We start from the raw sequence: 22,693 nt of genomic DNA, 5'->3' as shown, positions 1-22,693 counted from the left end.
AGTGAAGGCTTGAGAAAAATAACTGTTACCAATCCAGTGGCTTACATTACTTATAAAACTCTTTCTTTAAGTGTTGCAAACTTTCATAAACCATTATCTACATTCAATCTTCTATAGATACACATGGGCATCATACATGTTTGTGCTTTTGTTCGAAAAGGAAGACGCAAGAAGGGCTGGGGATTTCCATGTGAGAGAGCAAAACAAAATGACGATTGAGTTTCAGAAGCACTGAGTGAAATGTGTATTTCCCATTGTGGTTTTTATGATTGAAGACAAAATACAGTATTAACCCCAATTCTGTCCCAACTGAGAGTTTGTCAATGGAGTTGTGTGTCTAATAAGACACAAAGGAATTTGGCTAGGTGATTGGTGCGTAACAGTAAACACAGAGCAATAATACAAGAATAATTTGAAAATAGAAAATATGAAGATTTTCAATTGAATATACTAAACAAACAAACAAATGAGAGTATGTTAAAACAAGTATGCTATTAAAGTGTCATGTGTATATTAACAGAGAAAAGAGGTGCAAAGGTGTAACTGTAATAAATTGTCCTGGGGATGTAAGTGTCTGAGTCAGTGGAGGTCCCGGGCATTATTGATGAACCCAACTGCAGATGGGAAGAAACTATTTTTGTGGCGTGGGGTCTCCTGCCAGAGGAAAGGGACTCGAATAGTCTATTAACTGTTCTGTAGCTGGGTAAAATAACCCACACAGTCATTCATCAGCAGTGTTTATGGACAAGCATGATAAAGACATAAAACAACTCGGTAACACTTTATAATAACTACACACTATGAAGCATTAGTTAAGTATGAGTAAACACTTAATTCATCATTTATAAAGCATTGTTCCTAATGTAAACTAATATACAAAGCTCCTGGTTAGCTCCAGTCATATATATTTACAAATGTTTTGTATCCAGCCATGTTCTCCTGAAGGAGAATGTCTTTGTTTGTTTCTTACATGAATTAATGGCTGAGAGGTTTGTATTTAACAGTATATTGTTTGCATCTTGCAATAAATATTAATATGTTCTTGATCACTTTGTGTTGTGTCTATTTGCCTGTTCTGTTCAAAAACTATGTGTCTTGAGGCACTGCTGGCCCTTCAATGTCATCTATAAATGCTTTGTAAGGCATAAATAGTCCTCACTTTAGATGAGGTCACACAAAACACTTTACTAACGAGTAGTAACTACTTTAATAAATCATGAATTAATCATGAATTGCAGTATTAATATGCGCTTATAAAGCATATATTAACATAGTCCCTAACCATTAGTGCATATCTAAATCATTATATATATAAATGCATGAATAATGTACATCTAAATAAGTTATTCATCATTTACTAACACTTTATAAATTATCTTATTAATCATCTACAACTCCTTAATAATTGGTTTGTAAAATATATAATACTTCATTTACAAATGGGGAATCCATCATTTATAAAGTATGAAAACACAATAATGAAACACATAATAGACCGGCTTATTAATCAAGAATAAAACATTTATAACTGTTGTTATGAACTGCATACTAATGAATTATTAATGTAGGAACAATGCTTTATAAATGATGAATTAAGTGTTTACTCATACTTAACTAATGCTTCATAGTGTGTAGTTATTATAAAGTGCTACCAACAACTCTGTTAATGACTCTGATTGCAAAACAATTTGGCAATGAACCCCTACAAAAATTGAATTACAAACCCGGTGTAATGTTAGCAAGTGTCCCGTCGAAAAAGTGAGGGTGTGAGTGACGGTAAGTATGAGGTCAGCAGTAACGTTACAGCTGTGAATGTAGCAGTACAGTGTGCGTATAATTTATTTCTCGGTAAATAAATGATTCAACTCCTCAAGACCCGTGAGGAGATACAAGCTTTTACCGTGTCTTGCTTTTCAACCAGCTGATGATTAAAGTGATGGGGATTAGCCCAAAGTTAGCAACAGCTCCGACTCAGGCTAACATGAGGTGGGTTGACCTTAAAGGTGGACCAGCTATTCTTCTTTAACTGTTTAAATAATAGCGCAGTTAAACTAATTTGTTACAAGGACATCTCATGAAAATGAAACACGTTTTCATATCATTGTTACAACTGTAATGTTATTATTAAGAATTTATATCGGTATACGGCAAGTACTCAAATATAAGTACTTTGCATTGTTCCAATTAAAAGAAAAAGCTACGCTCAATAAAATAATCTGATTATTATGAGGAGCAGCCACATGACTACCTTATGTAAGTTTCACTCATGCAATTCATTGTTCCAAGAACTTTTTTATTTGCCTTATCATGAGGAGATTCTGGTGAACATAAAACCTAAAAATGACTTAACTACTTCAATTAGCGGCAACCTAATACATCAAAAGTAATACCTTTAAGTTAGCTGTAACTCATGTTGTGGTTAGCACCATCTACAGAAACAGACACGTAAGGTTCATCAAAGAGGCAACCCAAATTAAAAGAAAAAACACCCGCTTCTACATATTGTTTCCATACATCCATAAGTTTCACTTCAGAGGACCTGCATCTGCTGAGGAATGCTTGATGACAGCTCTAAGAACCAGAAGTTGACCTGGAAGCCAGGTACAAATATTTATCAGATAGAAATACGGATTTGATTCTGGGGAGAGGAGTTAAGGATGAAAGCAGTCTCAGACATGAAAGAATGAAACACTCAAAAATGCCTTCTATCGGGCCAAAAAGAACATTTTGAAATCCAAGAGAGCTTACTTGAATTATCCACCTTATATGGAGCAAAAAATAATTCTCAGCTATGTACTTTGGAAACTGCACAATTGCAGATTCAATCATCAACTGAGGAATGTTTGCTTAAGAAATGTTTTATGTAATTCAAATATAAGGTCATTTTGCACTCCCAGGAATAGCAAAGGGAAAAAAGCAATATCGGTTTCTTCCTTAATGTACGAACATGTATTGTCCTTGGAAAATTTGACAGATGTGATGAAGCAACCCTTCAGCCAGTGTGAGTCGCGATTAAGACTGTAAAGCCACTTTCATTAAAGTCACTCATCATAGTAAATGTAATGGGTTCATTTTTCTGTCAGAAACAGAAAAAAGAAATACATAAAGTACATATTATCATAATGTTTACCTGTTATAGAGGTTTCATTCAGGTATTACAAATGCCTTTCTGAGGCAGTAAACGTGAATGTACAGGACATGGCCATTTAATTGCACTTTTCTTGCCTTATTTTCCCATGTAAAATTGCATTGTAAACAAATCCGATAGAATAGACTACATTAAAACCAACCTCAGAGTACGGAGGTCCCACATCTTCACACCATCCGTGACTGCACTAGTGAGGAAGAGGTTGTATGAATCCGGCGCTTGTGTGCTGAACATGGAACCCTGTGAAATACACACACAAAAAAAAGACTGTTTGAGTGAAATAGGTTGTAAATCTTCCATTATTGTCCAGTACTGGAAAAGTTTGTCGCTGTATATCCAATATTGGAAAACAGTTTTCACATTACTATTGGAGTCACTATTGCATTATTAGAACCTAAAAGTAGAAGGTGACATTTAAGACAATATAAGCCCAATAAGGCTGCAAGGAAAACTGGAATGAAAGCAAAATTGTTGTTAATTTGTCTTTGTGTCATTTTCCATCTTTTATGCATCACACTGAGATATGCTTCAGCTATAGACATATAGACTTTCCAGTGCTGAGCGAGAGAGAGAGAGAGAGAGAAAGAGAGAGAGAGAGAGAGAGAGAGAGAGAGAGAGAGAGAAAGGGGTGTTTTGTTTAGACTTCCATTAAGAGTGTGAGAACGGGAGTCTGAGAGGGCATTTCCAGTTCCATTTTCCGAGAAGTCCCCTGCTCTGATGAGTTCCAGCTGAATTTTGCAGAAGAGGCGATGGAAATTTGAAGTGGGAAAAGCTGCTTCACATGCTGCAGTTCCTGACGTTTGGTCCACCTCTCGACAAGAAAGCAAGAGTGGAGGGAGGACTGATGTTATGTGTGCAGTCTCCAGGCAGGGGCAATCCCTCTGATCCGCAGGTATTAATCCTACAGCATCCAGAGGCCCTCGGGCACCCGGGCAGAGGACCCCACATTGACGCAATAGCCAAGCTGAAACAACACACTGCAGGCTTTCCATAGCATGTGGCACACAATAGCTGGCGTGACAACGAACAGGCACCTCTTGGTCGAAAGGAGTATAGACAGCTGTGTGTGAGAGTGCATCACAGTTGAATGAGTTGATGCATTTAATCCATGCCACTAGCTGCAGTGTGTCAAGCTAATCCAGGCTGGCCTTGAGTGTCAAGTATGCACAGGTCAACACCCCAAGGTCACTGGGTACGAGCCCCCCTCTCTCTCTCACAAATATAGACTTTTCAGTGTTCCAATAAGTTATATAAGCATCTGTACGATTTCAGTATTTTAATGATCAAAATAAATCGTGTTGTTGCTATTACAAAGCTGGCAAACATTAATATGACTATACAAGGAGAGAAACCAGGACCTTCATTTAATAGCTGCACAGAAATGTAAATAGTACGCAGAAAACCCAGACTTGCATGAATTTATTACTGATATTTAGAGTTTCATTTTGATTGATGCAGTACTTCATTCTTCATAGCACTATGATAAATGTCGATACAAGTCCAAGTTGTCTACTTATTAGACACCAGCAAATTTGGCCCACATTGGTCCAAGACAGTGATGTGGGAGTAAGGCCACATAAACCCAAACTGCATCATGGAACAGCATTCCTCCAAGGCCAGCATGCTCTCCGCCTGCCATCTCCTATGGCAGTCTTAATCCTGGGGCACCAGGGATTTACGATTAAACACTCAGCAAGATGAATGATAGTGATGATAGCATGTCCTGTCTTTCTGTCATGGAAATTTGGGTATTTTTTTACTTTTCTTTTTTCAACCATGACCTTCTTCATTCACACCACAAACTAACACTTTTATTCCCTCAAAGATGATCTGCGCCTTATGTAACTCGCCGGCACTCATAGAAGTCTTACGTAAGACTGTGACATCTGCCAAATAGTTGACCCTTCAAGAGTAAGATGGAAGATGGGGCTCATACAAACAAGTGATGCCAAGCTAAATCTTTGCCGTGTGGATCAGGCCTAAATGTTACTTAGTCAGTCTTAGGAGTGATGAGATGTCTTTGAGTTTATCCATTCACAAAGGTCAGAGGTTGTCGTAAGCTTTAGTCAAACTACAAATAGAAAAAAAGTTTCTGAAGCAAATTTAACAAAAAAACGTACATGTCTGACAATTTCTTATCTCTGAAGAATGTAAGAATAATGATCTTGTACTGTATGCCACCTCACATATTCTGTCATCTGACACAGAGAGAGAGAGAGATAATCTAATATATAGGTGATTGAACTTTGTTTAATTCTTATTTGGGCAGTCAGGAACGTTTAAATGGTCTTACCTTGTTCTGTGTAATGCAGTGGACCGCTCTGCTGTGGGCATCAGGGAGCGTTGAGGCAACTGTACCCTTGTTCATATCAAAAACCTGAAGGGACCGATCTGAACCACACACCAGAACAATGTCTGAGACAGCTTTTAAGAAAAGTTATGAAATGTATTATTTACAAACTATAGGCGTGCTGTAGAGATGTTTGATGTGTAGGTTTTTATGATGTTTCAGTTCAAAATCACTTTTCTAGGTCAAAAAATAATAACTTGGATAAAGAATATCAACTTTTCACAGCTGCATACATCAGTTTGCTTTTTTGCATACAGCTTTTATATATATATATATATACATACACTGTATAAATATATACTGTATATATATATAAATCTATTTACATATTTGTGATCTTCTTTTAAATATCAGTAGTTGTCTAGCAAGATTGTAAATTGTAGTATTTAGCCTTCAAAATAGTCATTTATGCTCAGGTTTTACACAATATCTGACGACACGGAGAACAGATATTTTGAATAAAATGATAAAAATAAAATCTTGATTTTTTTAAAATAATTTGCAAAAACTAATTTGTATTTATTAAATATAATGCTGTGTTAAACGCCTCCTATTACACTCTTTCAGATTACTTCTAAATATATATATATATATATATATATATATATATATATATATCACAATTGCTTTTTTAATGATATGCAAAGTAATTGTTAACTTACAAAGAAAATCAAAAACGTTTTTTACTGTAATCCATGTAGCGTATATCCATTTTCCACTCCGCGTGGCGGTACAATGCAGCTCTAGTCAGGATTTCGCTCATCCCAACGCAGCACCTTAGTAGATTTATTGGAAAAGAAATGCATTGTAAATCCTAACAAGGGGCTGGAATGCAGACATTCTTTAAAAATTAAAAGACCTAAATGATTTACAGGTAAAGCTGGCAGTGGAAGCCCTCCACAGCATCAGTGCAGTCTAAACTAAAACACTTCCTGCAGCAAGAACAATCATAACAACAAAAAGGATACAAGAGAAGAAGTCATTGATTGCAGAGAAGGTAGTGATGTTCGTTGCTGATGTCGTCGTGAAGCAGCTCGTCAATTTGACGACACTCCGTTGGTGATATCTAACAAGAAAAAGAAGAAGGTGACTATAGGATCAAAATTAGAACATATTCACTCTGCACATCTATCATGCTTCATCTCTGTCTGAGCTATGCGGCTGTTTAAGAGTGTTCGCTACCCTTTAACACAGATTTTTGATTTAGTTTTTCCATTCACAAGATGTATCACATGTATAACTACCTAAAGAAGATAAAGATGAATCAGCAACATGCGCTGCTAAAACATATAGCATTTACGTGCAACACTTCCCTGGTCTCCAGCATAAGCCCTGACAGCTTACAGTCCACAGACAAGCATTTTAGGTGGTAATGAGAAGTGTGTGGTAGAAGCTAAATAAAGCCAGACCCTCGTCAAATCAGTAACAACGCTAGCTTAAGCAACAAAGCCCTTCACGGAGGACATAAGTCTCAGGAAAGAGACTTATGTCTCAATCCTTTCATCTATATTCCCCTTTTACCTGCATTGCAATATTGTTGCAATCAATATATTTTTATCTTTATTACAATACATGGGTGACTGGAAGTGAAAAGTGGCATATGATTAGTTTAAATCCGTGAAAAATGCCCTTATTGCCCTGTAATTATTGTTAATGTGCTCTTGAGAAAGGCACTTAAACCCCAATGTGTCAGTGTTACTGTTTAGAGGCCAACAAGAGTGTGGTCATAACATGCATCGTTGAGGTTTGATTGTACGCCAATGTGATTGTGTATTGATATAGAATTATGGTATGATACTTCATTACCAGGCCGGTACCATGCCCTACATTTCTTTCAACTGTATTCTCCCAATGGCTTCCAGGAAAGATAGATTAACAAATACTCAAATAAAAGAAGCACAAGCAGTAAATACACTATACACTATTGATTACAATAAAATCCCTTGTTTCTTGTAATTGTCAGTAATGGTTATTGTTGATTCCCCATTGCTACACTGTCTTTAACACTAGAAAACATGCATTTCTGCTGTTAACTGCATTAGACCAATAGCATCATATGACTACCAAGCTGTGACCAGTGGGATCCAGCTTGGACACCGAAAGAGACTAGACTCTAGTTCAATCAGTGTTTTTTGATTTATTTATTTGTTATTGAATAGCGTAATACATTTTTATATTGGAACAATAAATGACATGGTAAGACAAATCCAAATCCCATAGCTAGTATATGCATCACTATCAAGCATACATACTAAAGTGTTCTGCATAATGATCCCTTGTAATTACCTTTTGATGTTGTCTCGTGTGGTGTCCACATTGTACAGGTACGAGTATAGAGAGGGTCCAGATGCCAGGAGCAGAAATTTGTCGAGGTAATAAAACTGAGCACCTCTAATGGGTTTGGAGAACATACTGTCGCCCTAAAGGAGAAGAGACACGAGACAAAAATCAAACAAGTCTTTTACAATTATTGAGACATTAATGATAAAACAAAATATATTACTAAAAAATAAATATATTCCAATTTTATTTTATAAGAAGAAAAATTCAAAAGAATACATTTTATTTTGCTCATTTTCTTTTTTTTTAAATTATTTTGAACGTCACTGAAGTAAAAAAATCAAAGACCTCGAGAAACTCAGGTTCTAAATAGTTTTGTCTAACTTTGTACTCCAGGTTGCCTGAAGGGGATTCAAAGCAAAGCCACGGCTGAATTCTTAAAGCAATAAAAAGCTTTAATAGTAAGTGCTGTACACCACTATAGCTGTTTAATTGCTCAAAATGACACATGCAACACCCTCAATTGGGGAGAGAGAGAAACCCACGAGAATAAAACGTGAATGTTTGCTCTAACACTAACAACCACCATCTTCATTTTGTTGTTGCCTTTACAGTTCATATTTCTTTCTAGAGTTGTTCAAGTATAACTGTGCAAAACTATTAGTGATTCTGGCTCACCCCGACACAACTCTTGTCCCTGAAAAGACATTTGTTGCCAAGATCTTTCACAAGAACACCAACCAGTCAAAGGCGGCAGACCTGGCCAAGCTCAAAACAATCTCACTAAGTGGAGCAAAGCAGGTTTGCTAAGCATCACCTATGGGGAGACCCCGGATTTTGTTTGCACTTGGCAAGGGGAAATAGACACACTTCTGACTGTCCCATTAAATGTGATACCCAATGAAGTAAGGAGGGTCTGCGTATGATCAGTGTTTTGGATGCTCTGAATGCAGGAGATGCTTTGAATGACAAAGTCCCAATCCGTGAGCCATGAAACACACTATTTCATCCTCCCAATTAATTTTGTTCTCTCTTTTTATTTCCAAAAGTATAACTACATTAGAAGGAAAACATGAATAAAGCAAGTTTTTTTTTAATCAATATGTCAAAGATACACTTTGAACATTACACAGAAATTGTTACCAAAGTGTGCCAAAAGATTAGAGAATGTTCATCATAACATCTCTTACCTGCATTTCACCACTATATAATAGAGTTAACCCTTTCCATCACCCGTAATATGCATCTCTTAATACCGGATGTAACTTAATCACAAAATCCAAACCTGAGACATTATACTTTGAAAACATTTTCTTGAGAACAACAAATGAAAACATTTTTACTGAGAGTGAAAAATGCGTACAGCTTGTGTCTGTAGTAATTGTTCTATACTTCTAAATCAATTTGAGTTTTAGACCTTCAGAGAGCGGACATTTTTACAATATGAGGTCACTCTGGCTAGTCTTCATTTCACAGTTTCTTTGTGAATAGGACTTGAGCAAGGGGATGTTTGATAAGGACTTACATTAGGGTGTATAAGATTAGGGTGATAGGGACTGAATGAAATCCATAAAAAAAGAAAATAAATACAAGGTTGTATTTGGGAATGCATGGAACATTTACCATGATAATGGCTGGCTCTGGGCTGCCATGGGTCCAGATTCGTAGTGACTGGTCTTCTGACGCACTCAACCACCACTGTCTGTTGAGGCTCCAGCTCACACTGCTCACTGGCTTGTCATGCCCTGCTTATAAAACGGAGAGGTTTGAAATTATCCTGAAAACAGCGTGTGCCTGCAACATTTACTTTTATGGTGCTGCTCAGGGAGTCTGGCAGAGTGCAGAGAAGAGGCACACGGTGACCTACTGGTCACCTCAACTTCTGTCCTCTTATCTCTGCTGCCCCTTTGTGGAGACTGTGTTCCCAAATGCACTTAAACGTTCAAGTGCGAAAGACATGCTAGACAATGATGGCCATCCTTTCTTTGCTGGCCTGCGTTTACTTTACTGCCTAGGATCACTGGGTGGCAGACAGAATTGACTGCTCTTAGTATTGTTTTAATTTCTGATACTGTGTGAAATTGTAAGAAACTATATCATGTCAAACCTAGTTGGTCTCTAAAGCCGTGCCCTTTTCATCTTTCTTTTTCTATCATCACCTTGGTTTTACTGTCTGGCAAAAACAAAGACGGCATGTACTAAATTCCTGCGTTGGAATATAACCAAAGCACGCTTTTTCCGGTAAAAGAGAACTCTTTATCTACTACTTTGACAGTGATAGGTGATAAAGTCAATATTTGGAAATGTGTGGAGTCTTTCATCTTAAGCCATGGATCCATTTCAAAGTATGTTCATTAAAAATATCCCAAATAAGGCTGACCTAAATCCAAGTAATAAATACTTCTTAGTATTGTCATCCTCCGCATCTTCAGGGGTAAGATCTTAACCTTTGATGACTGTGTCAGTTAATAAAGCCCCATCATGAAAGATATCATGAATAATGCATAACAGGAATCATTTAAATGCACTGCTTAAAATAGCACTGAGGTGACTGAGGGCAAATACTGAATAACCCTGACGTTTGGCTAAGTATGGATACTCATGACCACTTCATGCACCTGTGTAGACAGTTGGATTGCCAGCCAGGGAGTTCTTGTACAATAACACTGAGCTGTCGGCAAGACCACACAGTATTTGTTTTCCGTCACCTGGGAGAGACGAGGAAACACAGGATCGTTTTATTTGGATTTTTCAGTCAACAGACGATTTATTATTAACAGAAACCAAGAACTCTGTCTTTAAACGTAGGGGGGAAGTTAGTTTAAACAGGAACACTTATCCTTAAAAATGTAATATAATTCTTTAACGACAACAACTGCCAACTATACTTCATAAATGATTGTTTTACCTACATTCAGCCTTCCAGTAGAGGATGGACAAAACTGGATGCAGTATGTAACCCTTTTCTGTTTGCAATGCAATGCCCAAAATGATGTTACTGCTGACAGAATACTACGAATTCAGGATCCAACGGATCTTCACAATCCAAATAAATGTCAAATGACATCATTCAATGCCATCATGTTGTTGTAGCATCATGGAGGACCATCCTACAGTCCAGAATCATGATCATCGGACAGTTCTTAGTGTGTAACTGAGAGCTCAAACGAAACTCAAGTAGCTTAACCTTTACACAGATATAATCAAGATCTAAGACTCACTTAAATATATCATTATATTGTGTTTAATCAGTATGTCCGTATGCAGCAGCTAAATTGTCTCACCTGAATACTGAAGGCAGTGGACTGGCTTATTGCCAATGCTTAGGTGAATGTGTGAAATAGTAGGTGCTGCACTGTCTGCTGGATAATCTCTGAGGAGTGAACCTCTAAATGACAAACAAAAGGTTTAGTGTTAATACCAACTATAACATTTGAAGACTTTCTCAACATTGTATTTTAAATGATGGGACTGCTTACTTATTTTTCTTAGCCTTTTGAGAGGAGGGATTCTTCTGGCTATTTGTTTTCGGTGAAAACATCATATTTCTGAAAAGTAAAAACAAAATCAAAATATTCCTGCGATGTCTCCTGCATCATTTGATTCATCAAACCTCATTTCTTACTGTATGTTTTGGATATGGTGCATTCAACTTCATTTTTCATTTCAATCTTCCTCTCACTTGAATTTACATTCAAGTTTTTTTTAACCTGAATCCAAATTTCTATTAGGCAACAAGTTGCTCTCTGAACCTACCTTGGGGGACTGTTGTATCCAGAAGACTTCACTTTTGAGTGGAAAACCAGAGGCTGCTCCTTTATTCCTCCTTTGTAAAAAGAACAAGGTGGTTTATTACACATAGACTAACAAACACAAGTATGTTCATGAGTATAAATGATCATATAATGCTCAAAACAAAAATGGAAGATAATAAAAAGACAAGAGTCCCATTTACAAATGAGTAGATATAACAATGTGAGTCAAAAGTTGAAGGAAAAGATGACCTCTGTTCATTAGTTTCCATAATTAGGATAGAATTACTCATGATATTGTGGTGGCTTTTCATGGATTAAACTAGGAAAGGAAGCTACATTATTGGGGGACCACTCCGTGCTGTGAGCATTAAGTGCATCAGCCGCAAACTGTGGGATGGTTCATTCTGCTCCCTGTTCACTGTCAGTGCCTTTACTATATTACAATGAGCTCACTTTTTCCACAACCATTAAAATGTGTGAGGCTTTCCAAAAACTGCTCTCCAGTCAAATACAGGCAAAGCAAGAAAAAGTCACATTTTAGGATTTAAATTGCATCAGAAAAAAACATATGACTTGATTCAACACTCGTTTATCACTTAAGCAGAAATGTCCAAATGATTTATCCATTATTAATTCATTAATCAATTTAGTTGATCAACAAAACTAAGTAAACCTGGACAAGTCAACTGAGTATTTGAGCTTTTAAGATACAGCTCTTGAATTTCACTCCATGCAATTATATATTTTAAACAGCTATTGTCTTTTTCAGTGACAGTAATTAATTAATTGTGTAACGTGCTGCAGTTTAGTAACAGATTGCAATTGAACATGAACATGATTAAAGATTGATGGTACTGTAGTATAATCTGGTCACACTGTATGTCACACTGTATATGTGTACAGTAGTAGCTTATATACTATGTTTAAAAATGTCTAATGGCATTTGAATTATCCTTTAAAGGTTTTAGAAAAGGAACCCTGATAACAGAATCCCTGATGAGAGTCGATAACAAGCAAACCTACAGTTAATAACTTAGCAATGGACATACCACATGTCCGTAGTTTTAATTTGCTAATACAGTATATCATTAAAGTCACAAACCCTGAACAGCTTAACAGGCTTGTGTGGCTGTGAATCATTGACCTAGTGTTTGAGTGCTAGTTGTCCTCAAGCTCTCGGACAATTAATACAAGTTAAACCAACCAGTCAAAATCAAAAAGGAAGCACATCTGGATCTCCTTTCAACCCTCTCTTATCAGAGTGTTTTCCATCTTTGATCAGCAGTGCCAATGTTCACTACACGTTTTTTTCCCTGTAAAGTACACTTGACAACCTCTGAACAACTACTATGTTCCCTTTTCTTTGGATTTTGAAGTGAAATGTGAGTTTGTCTAGGTATATGTTTTTTTTTATTTTTGTCTGTCCAGCCTCGAAGGATAACGTTGTTGATACTATTCACCCTGTGTTGCCTCTGTGAAAGTCTTATTTTAATCCTTAGTTGAGATTTTTGCATGAAGACGTCTTCATTGCACGAGGTGTTTACAAAGCAAATGTTGAGGCTTTCGTGAACCAGGTATTTAACTTGGGTCAAACAATAGGCAAAAAGTACATAACAAATGCTTTTTCCGCTGGTCAATGAAAGGTCTTGTGACACTGGTTGCTCTCATGTTGCACCGTCCTCCACTATGATGTGTGTAAGGTGAGGTACTGGAAGTAACTTTTGATCCAGAACAGATTACATGCAGGACATTTTAGGCCACAAATCTAATTACCTGGCAACACAATCACTTGGCATTGCTTAACAGCCCCATTAACCCCCTGTTGATATATAACGGTCATTTAGTTTTATTGCGCAGTAAAAATCCCATAATTTACGCTGACTTCACGCTAGACGCTATTTGAAGCGAGGCTTCCAGACAAATTTCCAAGTCGAGTAATACCTGCGTAAAATCACAGAGGTTTGCTGTGTGCTATTTTTACAGCACTCATTATGTTAGACTTAGCCTGAGCTGTCTTAACCATTACTGCAACAACGCTTCATAATAATGACATTCATCAGTCTAGCTCAAAACATTAGGACGTTTAGCTACGGATGCAACGACTAAAGGAGCAGCAAATGATTCTCTGATCTGATCTGTCAGACCAAAAACCATTAGTGGTTGTTAATACTAACATGATTTAAAATATATATCACATGTTTGGTTTCTGTGATTTTAAGAAGTGACAATGATTTGTTTCACAGTTTGGTTTGTGTGCATTGGTAGGGACATGGCTCCGGCCAGCCCTGGAGTTTATTCTAAAACAAACCACTAACTCTGGTTCTCAGGAGAAGGGAAAACTCAGACCTCCCTCTGAGTTAGCTGTTGAATGTGGCCCAAGAAAAAGAAAAAAGAAATAATTCAAGCTTCTAAAAAGGAATAAACCATAGCAGGTATATATATATATATATATATATATATATGTCTCTGAGATATTATTTTGTCTGTAACAAGAGTCTCTGGTATGAGTTATTGCCTTACTGACCTGTAAAAAGTGAGTCACGGAGTAGAAGTAAAAGGTATCAGAGGTACAGTAACTGAAGACTGACAGGAATCACACATATGGAGCCAAACTAAGGGTCTGACAGCTAGATAAATCATGAAGCGCCTGAAGAATATGCTGCTTATGTGGAACATATGTGTAGCATACTGGGAGGAAATGTTCAAAGAGGGCAAAGAATATACTATTAACCACAATATCAAACTTTATTAGACAGCTAGATGTGAAGTTGTGAACTACATTCATGAAACAATAAGGCACTCCATACAGTAGTTGCTGTAAAGCAGTGACTAATGGCATAGCAGTCAGAAGCATGAAACACTCTCCTCTATAATTCATACTGGACGAGTCATGGCCTCTCAGTCCAATGTGTGTCACAGATTGTTTTTTCCATCTCACTCTACCCAGAGCTAGTAAGGAATGCTTGATGCTCTATGGCATGTCACGGTAAGCCGATGCCTGGCAGCAGCCGTTCAGATGCTTTTGTAGATGAGCACCCAGTGTTTTTACATAAATCTAAGCCTGCTCTCCTTTTGAAATTGTAGACATTGGTGACGTCTGAGGACAAAAGAAAAGTTCCTCATAAAGAAAAACATTGAAATGGTAACAGTTTATGCTAACAGTTATTACTGTTTTGATCACTTTCTACTGAAGACTGAGATACATTCAAAGTCAGCTCTGAACTGGCAATGGAGGCCATTCAAGGCCAATGGCTGCTTTAGTAGGCCCCTGATAGCCTAACTATAAAACAACTTAATCAGGCAAGACTCAGGCATTACACTTCATAAAAGTGACATCATGCAAAAAGTGAGGCAAGAGTCCTGGTTCACTTCATGATTATCTAATGAGGCGGTGAGATGTGACAACAGATATCTAGTCTGCACTCACATTTCTTTTGAAAAAGCTGCACCAGACTTTCAGTTGAAAAACGATTTCCTTTCCAGGAATCGCGGAGGTTTATGGCGTAATTTGTATACAATTCTGCAGATGTATTTTAGAATATAGAGTTGCATGAGCGCAGCGTGGTGGGTTGCACTGGTCCGTAAATGTTTGCGGTTTTTGGTCTGACACTGCATTCATGCAGCACCTCTGGACTCCCCTGAAGATCCCCTACAGCGTCTGGCACTGGCAGCTCCCTTCACTTCAGCTGTGGGGAGCCTGGCTAATACTGGCTTTCTCAGCAGTAGCTCTCTGTAACAGCAACATGTAAACCACAGTATATTGTACTGTAGGTCTCCAGCAGAATACTTTCAAGCTGCCAGATCCTAATGATACACCAAAGAACCACAAATAGGCCCACTTTAAAAAGAAATCCACTCCTGCAAGAAGCAACCGTACAACAAACTGAGCTAATTAAAGAGAACGTATCGCGCTAAATGTGTTGTACTCTTGCTGTTGCATAATTTGAAGCACCTGCCTATGTGGCACATGAAAACAGAAGTAAAACTAATTATGAATGCCACATCTACACTACCCACAATGCAAAGCATGGAATCTTTTTCATCTTCCATATTTACAGATAATGAAGAGGTTCTCATGCGCTCTTGTAATAGCCAAACACACTTTCTATAAACCTACAATAAGTTAATTTTAAGATAATTGTCTGTGTCCAAGCAAAACAGACAAAGAGCCAGATATGGAGTAAACTATAAAATGGGTCATACTTTTAAAACCAAGAGTGGTCAAACAGCAGTAGCTCCCTTTTTATTTCATGTGCATGAGCATAAGTGAGAGGGGACTGAGGGTTCAGATGCTGACCTTTCTTTTTAGGATGTTCAGGCTCCTTCTTCTTCAACTCGGCATTCAGAGGAGATTCAAGCAGTGGAGGAGAACTGAAAACAAAAAGGGAGGGGTGGAATGGGGAATAGAGTTACTGGAAATGAAGGAGCAAAGCATTTTCCAGCATTGTGGATTATTAGTCCTTCTAATTCTCAGTACCATATCGTTGACTCATGAAAAACCAGATGGCAAGAATGGTCATAATATGCCAAGTTAATATGGAAGAGTCAGTGGGAGTTACAGGCAGGAGGCCAACTGAAAAACATATCACACTTTTGTATATACTGCTGGTGAGGTCAGGTGACCAGTGGCTGAGAGAGAGCAACAAAAGCCTACAACTGCACTGTTTTTTGCACATTTTAACAAGCTGACGTGATTGTTCTTTGGCTCATGTTAAAGCAGAAAAACACATCACGTTGATGAAATTATCAGTATGTATTGGTGCTGCTGGATTTTATGGAGGTACAGGTAATACCTGAATGAATTTCATTCCTTCCCCGGAGCACATTTTCTTTAATTGTTGGTCTTTATAAAGCAATGTTATTGTGAGAGTAATAAGTATGATTTCTGGATTAATTTTGTACATACAGTACAGACGGCTTTATTAACCCATGCAGATTTAAATGCTAAGACGTATAAAAAAATGTTCACAGAGTTTAGTCATTCACTAAGTAGAGCGGTTCCAGGCTGGAGCCAAATGATTACATGAGCTACAGAAAGCAGTTGTTTTCTCTTGTACTAGTGCCATTAAATAATGTGCTCATGTACTAGTGCCACTGAATAAACAAATGACATAATAACGGAGTATTATTTACAATACAAGCAGCTGAAATACACACAATGGTATTTAGCAGGTTGTTCTTGATCAAGAAAACCTGGGTTCCAGCCCCTGTGTACAGTAGATGCAAGGACCACGTGTCCATGAAACACTGACTTTTTACGAACAGAGCTGATTTGTTGCTTCGATCTCTTAATTGAAGGGAGCTGTCTTCTAGGGAGTCAACATACCAATATATACCAATGCAGCATCACTAAATATTTGCCCTTAACTCCAGGTTTACCTGGGGAATACCAAAAAGCCTTCACCACTAGCCCAGGTCCTCCTTAGGTCCCAGGGATGTAACTCCAACAGGACCACACATGGAGTAAACAGAGAGCTCACTAAAAACACCATCTGTGGGACAAGGAATTTGAGAATGAATTAATATTAAATCAGTATCATTCCATTATTATTCTAAAATGATCAAATTAAACTATACCTTCATTAATAATGTTGAGGAAAATAGAGACAATGATAAGTCAGGAGGGTTTATCAAAAACAGTCAAAATAATATTTCACATAATCCTAGAGTGGATGGTGAAAAAGTTTAAGATACTAACAAGGGACTGACTTCAGTGGTTCATACTATAGTGACAAGGTGCAACCAGGCCTGCTGCACGCAAGTGCTCTGACTCAAAGGGTCAATTGCAACATGAGAACAATCTGATTAAGGACTTAATCAGATTGTTAAGGACTTAATTGCAATCCTCTTTTAGTCCACACAACAGCATGGGCCAATTGAATGATAAAAGTCCAGTTGAAAGGACAATTCAGCAAAATGTCTGAATGGTTTATCAAGATATTATTGGCATTACTCACAGAGTTATCCCCGCCTGGAGAGATGGCCCACGACCCGGCCATTGTGATGCTTACGTTGGGGTAGTCTAGAACAACGAACATCAGTCATGAGTTTGGTGTCTGTAAATTACCTTTACATTATAAAATCAATCAGTTCTTCTTCTTCGAAAGATAATCTTGTATAACCTCTGCTAAAGTAGAGTAACGGTGCACTGGTTGTGCATAAAGGCTTAAAGATATCACAGTGGTACAGTAGCAATAGGAGACTTTACACCACTACCAGCCTACCTTTGAAGTTCAGTGCTGTTAGGAGTTCTGAGGTAGCCAGATCAACCACATACAGGCCATCAGAGCTTCCAATACACAACCAACTGTTGTCCCTGCAGGAGCCCACACAGAAGAGTATGGGAAAACACTGTTACAGTATTCCCCTTATAAGCATTTCTTGTTCAGATCATTTGGGGAAAGACAATGTAACCATATACTCAGGAAAAACATACTGCGATGGAGTAGCAGGACTTGAGGTTTATATTTAAGTTTCCTTTCACGTCATGTAGTCTAAACTATGTACACCCAGCACGGTGGAAACTACTGCCACATCAAGTAGAAAGGAGTGGAAACTTAGCTTGAAGGATCCTTTTCATCCACTTCCTGAGCTACGTGCTGAGGCTAAAATTGTGCATTTTTAATGCATCATTATGTTCATGCTGAGCCTGTGCTTCTGTACAGGATGGAGACAATTACAGCCATTGTATGAGGATGTTTATGTGATAATTGGACCATAAAAATGTTGTGTTTGTCCAGCAGCGTTCATTGCCTTTAGGCACAATGGATTTATTATATTCTACCACTGGGGGGCGCCAAAGATCAAATTCTAAATTGTACACATAGTTGCTTTTACAACGTAACCTTAGCACTGGACCTGTTAGTATTTTGGATTAATGTGCTGTAAATGTTTGAATGATAAAGACCCACACAAAAGTAGACCTGTGTCCTGTTATTTGATAGTGTTTGTGAAGTGTAGTTCTATTATACAAAGAAATAATTGCACTGATACTGTTATACTACATTTCAACAGTAAAAACAGTAAGTTACTCCTCCAGCTGCATATTTATCACATAATACGCCTGAGCAAAATGGTTTTGTTGAATTCCATCAAATGGAAGCCAGTAAAACAGGGTTGCAGACAGACTTCAAGCAGCTGATGAACTAGAGTTTACGCTAAATCGTAAAGATGATGTAGATGTTGCTCTGAGATCATATGCTTTCCTTTGGGCAATAAGGAATCAACGTCCATTTCATTCCAGTGGTTCACATAATAAACAGAGAGTTGTGTCCGTGCTTTTTAAGAGCCTGCTTCCTGTCATAACATCAAATGTTTGAACAGCGCGAAACAAGATTCTGCCACGAGCCTGCAAAAGTTTCCTGTGTTGTGAGAAGTTTCCTTTGACGTTTTCTGTGACTGCATGGACACGTGCAGCAAGCAGCCCATTAAGATGTGCCATTCAGTTCAGGCTTTTTTCCCCCCCAGGATTTCTCTGACAATGTGACAGCTACGAAGTGTTACTGGCAGAAATGTGCAGCTAACTGTGTTTGCATTGCTTTCGTGATATTTTCCTGGATCCCATACAATTTCTACCTCGTGGAAACAAGAACAAATTGAGCCCTTGAGAATGGCAGCAGTGTTGACAGCATCATGTCTTGTTTCAACATTAAGATTCCTTGTCACAAATGAAGTAAAACAGTTTCAAATAATAAAGTCCATTCATCATTTTGAGCACTTGATATTGAGACTGGTCTCTATGCTGACACTAGGAAATTTCCATTCTATCTATGCATCCAACCATCCTGTAATGAAGGTTACGATATTGTAACCGTAGGTCTATAAGCACAGGTGGAGCACTCTACTGGACACTATGGATAGCATTCTCCTCCAATCACAAGTAGCGCTGAGTCAGGAGTCTTCTGGGCTAACCATGACCCAGAAATCTCGTACCTACTATAAACTTCTCACACTGTTTATCGATGGTATGGAGATCGTGCACTTACTTTTTATGCTCACTACTGGTGTCAGGGAATGAGTTACATAAAGCCATTCTGAGGACTGGTTTTGAAGTCTCCACATTATCTACAGCTGATTGTTCTGCGAACCCTGCAAGAAAATATCAAAATAGCAGTGTATAAGTAACTCGTTCTAACTGATTTTCTCTTTCAGTCACGTAGCTGAAAAGAGGTAGGTAGGATTCATGCAAAAGCGTTTGATCAAAGTCAGTACTAGATATTCTCTGTCACTGATTGTTCGATAGATTAGTAACATCACCTGATTGATCGCTCACAGTCCCTTGGTGCGTTTGATGTCTCTTTTCCATCTTCTGAAGGTCCATTTTGGTCACCAGGTGACACTTGTGGTCATCAGGGAGAGAAAAGCACCACAGCTAAACCAAACAGAGACAGGAGTGTTACACAGCATGTAACACTCCTGATAGTGATTATGAGCTGTTAAGGGCTGTGTGCATCAGTCACTAACCTGTCCATCAGTGGAGCCAGTGATAATGTGCCTGTTCTGCTCTGAGAGGAACACACTGAGCAGCGGAGAGGCTAAAGAAGGGAAGAATTGGCTTTAGGTATGTTTCAATCATTTTGCAAGCCCTGACTCCTTTACAGCAGACACTTTACACAACATGCCATTTTCAATTTTTGATTTTACTAGCACAGTTTAAAGTGCTTGAAATCTAGCCTAACCCGTGCTTAAAGATAAGCCTTGATTTGGATACTTGCAGCTAAGTCATATACTAACAGATCATGATTTTCAATGGATTCCACTGATAATAGTTACGCTAGTAGTAATATCATACCTGAAAGCACAAAAGATTGGTAGCAAACAGCTTCAGCTTTTAAATCCCACACCTGAAAAGAGACATGGAAAAGTACTTTCTAGTTATTAAAACTCAATTACAGTGTGTGTAATATTTGGTATCAATCAAAAATGTGATTATTTTTTACGCAGATCTTAATTCAATACTTTAAAAGTTCGGTCCTCTGATGTGGTGACAAGAATGTCTTTATTCCAGGGACAGAACTCTGCTGATGTTAGAGGTGCGAGGTGGCAGGTCAAAGTGGAGATCACTTCATGTCTCTGATGTGGAAAACAACAACAAATCCTGGATAAGACAAAGTGATGACCTACGATGGCTACTAACCCATCACGCAGAAACAATATTACACATGTCATAGTAGAGATGTGTAGGGCCGCCCTCTCTTAGTCGACTAATCGGTCATTTGGGTCTTTTTTTATGCTTTTTTCATGCTGACTGACTGATTTCCAAGAAACTTATGAGCACATCTCTTGATATATTGTACATACTGAGTCAACATATAGTGCCAACCAATGAACTGAAATGTATTCAGTAAGTATTTATTAGGGAAAACTGAGAAAACGTGCATCATCTTGTACCTTTGAGCTGAGAACATATACAGTTGCTCCTGAGCACGCCGCCACTCGTTCATCAGAGAAACAGAAGGAGAGATGGACCACTTCACCCAGTAAAGTCCCGATCACTGTTCCAGCCGCAACTCGACCTGCAAACAGATGAATTAGTCTGTTTGTATTCAAAGCAAATGAAGTTCACGACCATAGTGAGTGACATATCTGGTAATATTTCACCAAAAGGCAGGTTTGTTGAGATTTTCAGTCAGGAAAAAGATCATACTTACAGTACAGAATATAGGTGTATGTATATATGTGCGACAGGGATGCTCCATAACTAAGCAGGTTGTTGGAGCCATTTAGCGTGTATATTTATATGTTCTAGATATAGTTGTGTATACTTATGGACTACAGCATTTTGACCACTAGATGGTAGTGTGCACCTACTAGTCTATGAGGTAACACTGGTCAGGTGATGTGAGTCAGGTGTGCTAAGGTTACAGGTGAACAGGAAGATGGGTGAGCACAGGTGGAGGGAACTCAGGGTTCTTTTTTATTTTAACAGACATTGGAATAGTAAACTTAATCATGTAACCCCGTTTCACAGCAAATAATCTGGATTACTTCACATTCACGTTCATCTCATCACCGTCATCTATTCATGTCTGTAACATCAGCTTTCTGCATTAAATGGGACCATCACTCAAAGATACAATACTGTATAATCAGCGAAGCATTGCACACACACACACACACAGAGACATATGTTCTCACCCGCATGTGTTCTCTTCTGGCACAATTCAATGTCCCAGACAATGATGTAGTCAGCAGAGGCGGAGCAGAGGAGAACAGGTCTGCTTCGTTTTCCAAAAGTCATGGCACTGATCTCTCCATGGTGGCCGGTTAGCAGCAGGGGCTGTGGACAAACATTCAAGTTAGACTCTAGTGTTTGTAAAATACACAATGCATTTGGACAAATTCTTTCTGTGGCTCCTGGATGATGGATTAAGGCATTAAGAGATAAACCTTATCTTTCTCCATCTTAAAAAACAAAACAATAGAAATGGTATGACTAGATGTTATTTGTCTCACCAAGTTGTATTCCAGTTTAAATCCTGAAATGTTGTTACAGAGGGTAACGTTATAGCCTAACAATTAGCAGTCGTTTTGTGCAACAATTAACCAAACTTTGTGAACAAACCTTCTGCTCTGTGTCCATATTGCTGTAGATCAGCATGTCCTTGCCATGCAGTGGTACACCACAGTAAGAGTGACAACATGCGAGCTGTCGGTGAGACAGAAGCCGATCACAAGTTAAACTGAGCTTTTCAATCACCATCTTTGCTCCTGTCTTTGCCACACACAGTGTAGTGTGTGTTCCGAATATAACGCTAATTAGTTCCCGTTTAAACGTCGCCAAGAATTCATCTTTCAACCACAAGCGGTAACGTTACTTCAGTGACTTTTGGTTTCATAAACAGTTACATTGAAGTTAAGTTATGTTGGGCTAACGACGCAGACGCTTCAGTTTACAGGTGGACACGTGTTGCAGGTTGCTAGGACACGACGCTAATTTTCGTTACAAAAGATGGTCTATAGCAGAGCGACGTTTCACACACAACAAAACAAAAGTAACCTCATCATGGTAAATATGCACTGACTCTTGTTTATTATATACGATAGGCATCGTCAACGCTTCCAGTATGTTAGAATATCTGAACACTACAATGTTCTGGGTGTGCCTGTAAATTAGTTGACCGCAGTAGTACTTTGAAGTAGAGTCAGAGTAGAGTCAGA

The 22,693-nt window shown here is 38.2% G+C and overlaps 1 protein-coding gene across 1 annotated transcript in view; it reads right to left on the bottom strand.

Moving 5' to 3' along the window:
- The window catches only part of wdr27 (WD repeat domain 27), a 36,245-nt gene extending 14,010 nt beyond the window's left edge, over nucleotides 1-22,235 (bottom strand). The window contains exons 1-21 of the mRNA XM_076077240.1: nucleotides 22,098-22,235; nucleotides 21,671-21,812; nucleotides 20,924-21,048; nucleotides 20,492-20,605; nucleotides 20,325-20,376; nucleotides 19,997-20,067; nucleotides 19,790-19,904; nucleotides 19,519-19,621; nucleotides 17,758-17,849; nucleotides 17,491-17,555; nucleotides 16,913-17,025; nucleotides 15,831-15,904; nucleotides 11,535-11,604; nucleotides 11,258-11,326; nucleotides 11,063-11,166; nucleotides 10,397-10,486; nucleotides 9,402-9,523; nucleotides 7,785-7,918; nucleotides 6,467-6,564; nucleotides 5,442-5,563; nucleotides 3,291-3,388 (exon numbers count right to left, since the gene is read on the bottom strand). Of these exons, the coding sequence (XP_075933355.1) occupies nucleotides 3,291-3,388; nucleotides 5,442-5,563; nucleotides 6,467-6,564; nucleotides 7,785-7,918; nucleotides 9,402-9,523; nucleotides 10,397-10,486; nucleotides 11,063-11,166; nucleotides 11,258-11,326; nucleotides 11,535-11,604; nucleotides 15,831-15,904; nucleotides 16,913-17,025; nucleotides 17,491-17,555; nucleotides 17,758-17,849; nucleotides 19,519-19,621; nucleotides 19,790-19,904; nucleotides 19,997-20,067; nucleotides 20,325-20,376; nucleotides 20,492-20,605; nucleotides 20,924-21,048; nucleotides 21,671-21,812; nucleotides 22,098-22,235 (2,111 nt within the window). The remainder of the gene's footprint in view (nucleotides 1-3,290; nucleotides 3,389-5,441; nucleotides 5,564-6,466; nucleotides 6,565-7,784; nucleotides 7,919-9,401; nucleotides 9,524-10,396; nucleotides 10,487-11,062; nucleotides 11,167-11,257; nucleotides 11,327-11,534; nucleotides 11,605-15,830; nucleotides 15,905-16,912; nucleotides 17,026-17,490; nucleotides 17,556-17,757; nucleotides 17,850-19,518; nucleotides 19,622-19,789; nucleotides 19,905-19,996; nucleotides 20,068-20,324; nucleotides 20,377-20,491; nucleotides 20,606-20,923; nucleotides 21,049-21,670; nucleotides 21,813-22,097) is intronic.
- Between the last annotated feature and the right edge of the window lie 458 nt (nucleotides 22,236-22,693).

Source organism: Anarhichas minor, unplaced genomic scaffold, assembly GCF_050575085.1.
Source record: "Anarhichas minor isolate MPS153535 unplaced genomic scaffold, ASM5057508v1 ptg000058l, whole genome shotgun sequence".
In the NCBI taxonomy this organism is placed as follows: Eukaryota; Metazoa; Chordata; class Actinopteri; order Perciformes; family Anarhichadidae; genus Anarhichas; species Anarhichas minor.
This window is presented reverse-complemented; position numbering and strand designations above follow the sequence as displayed.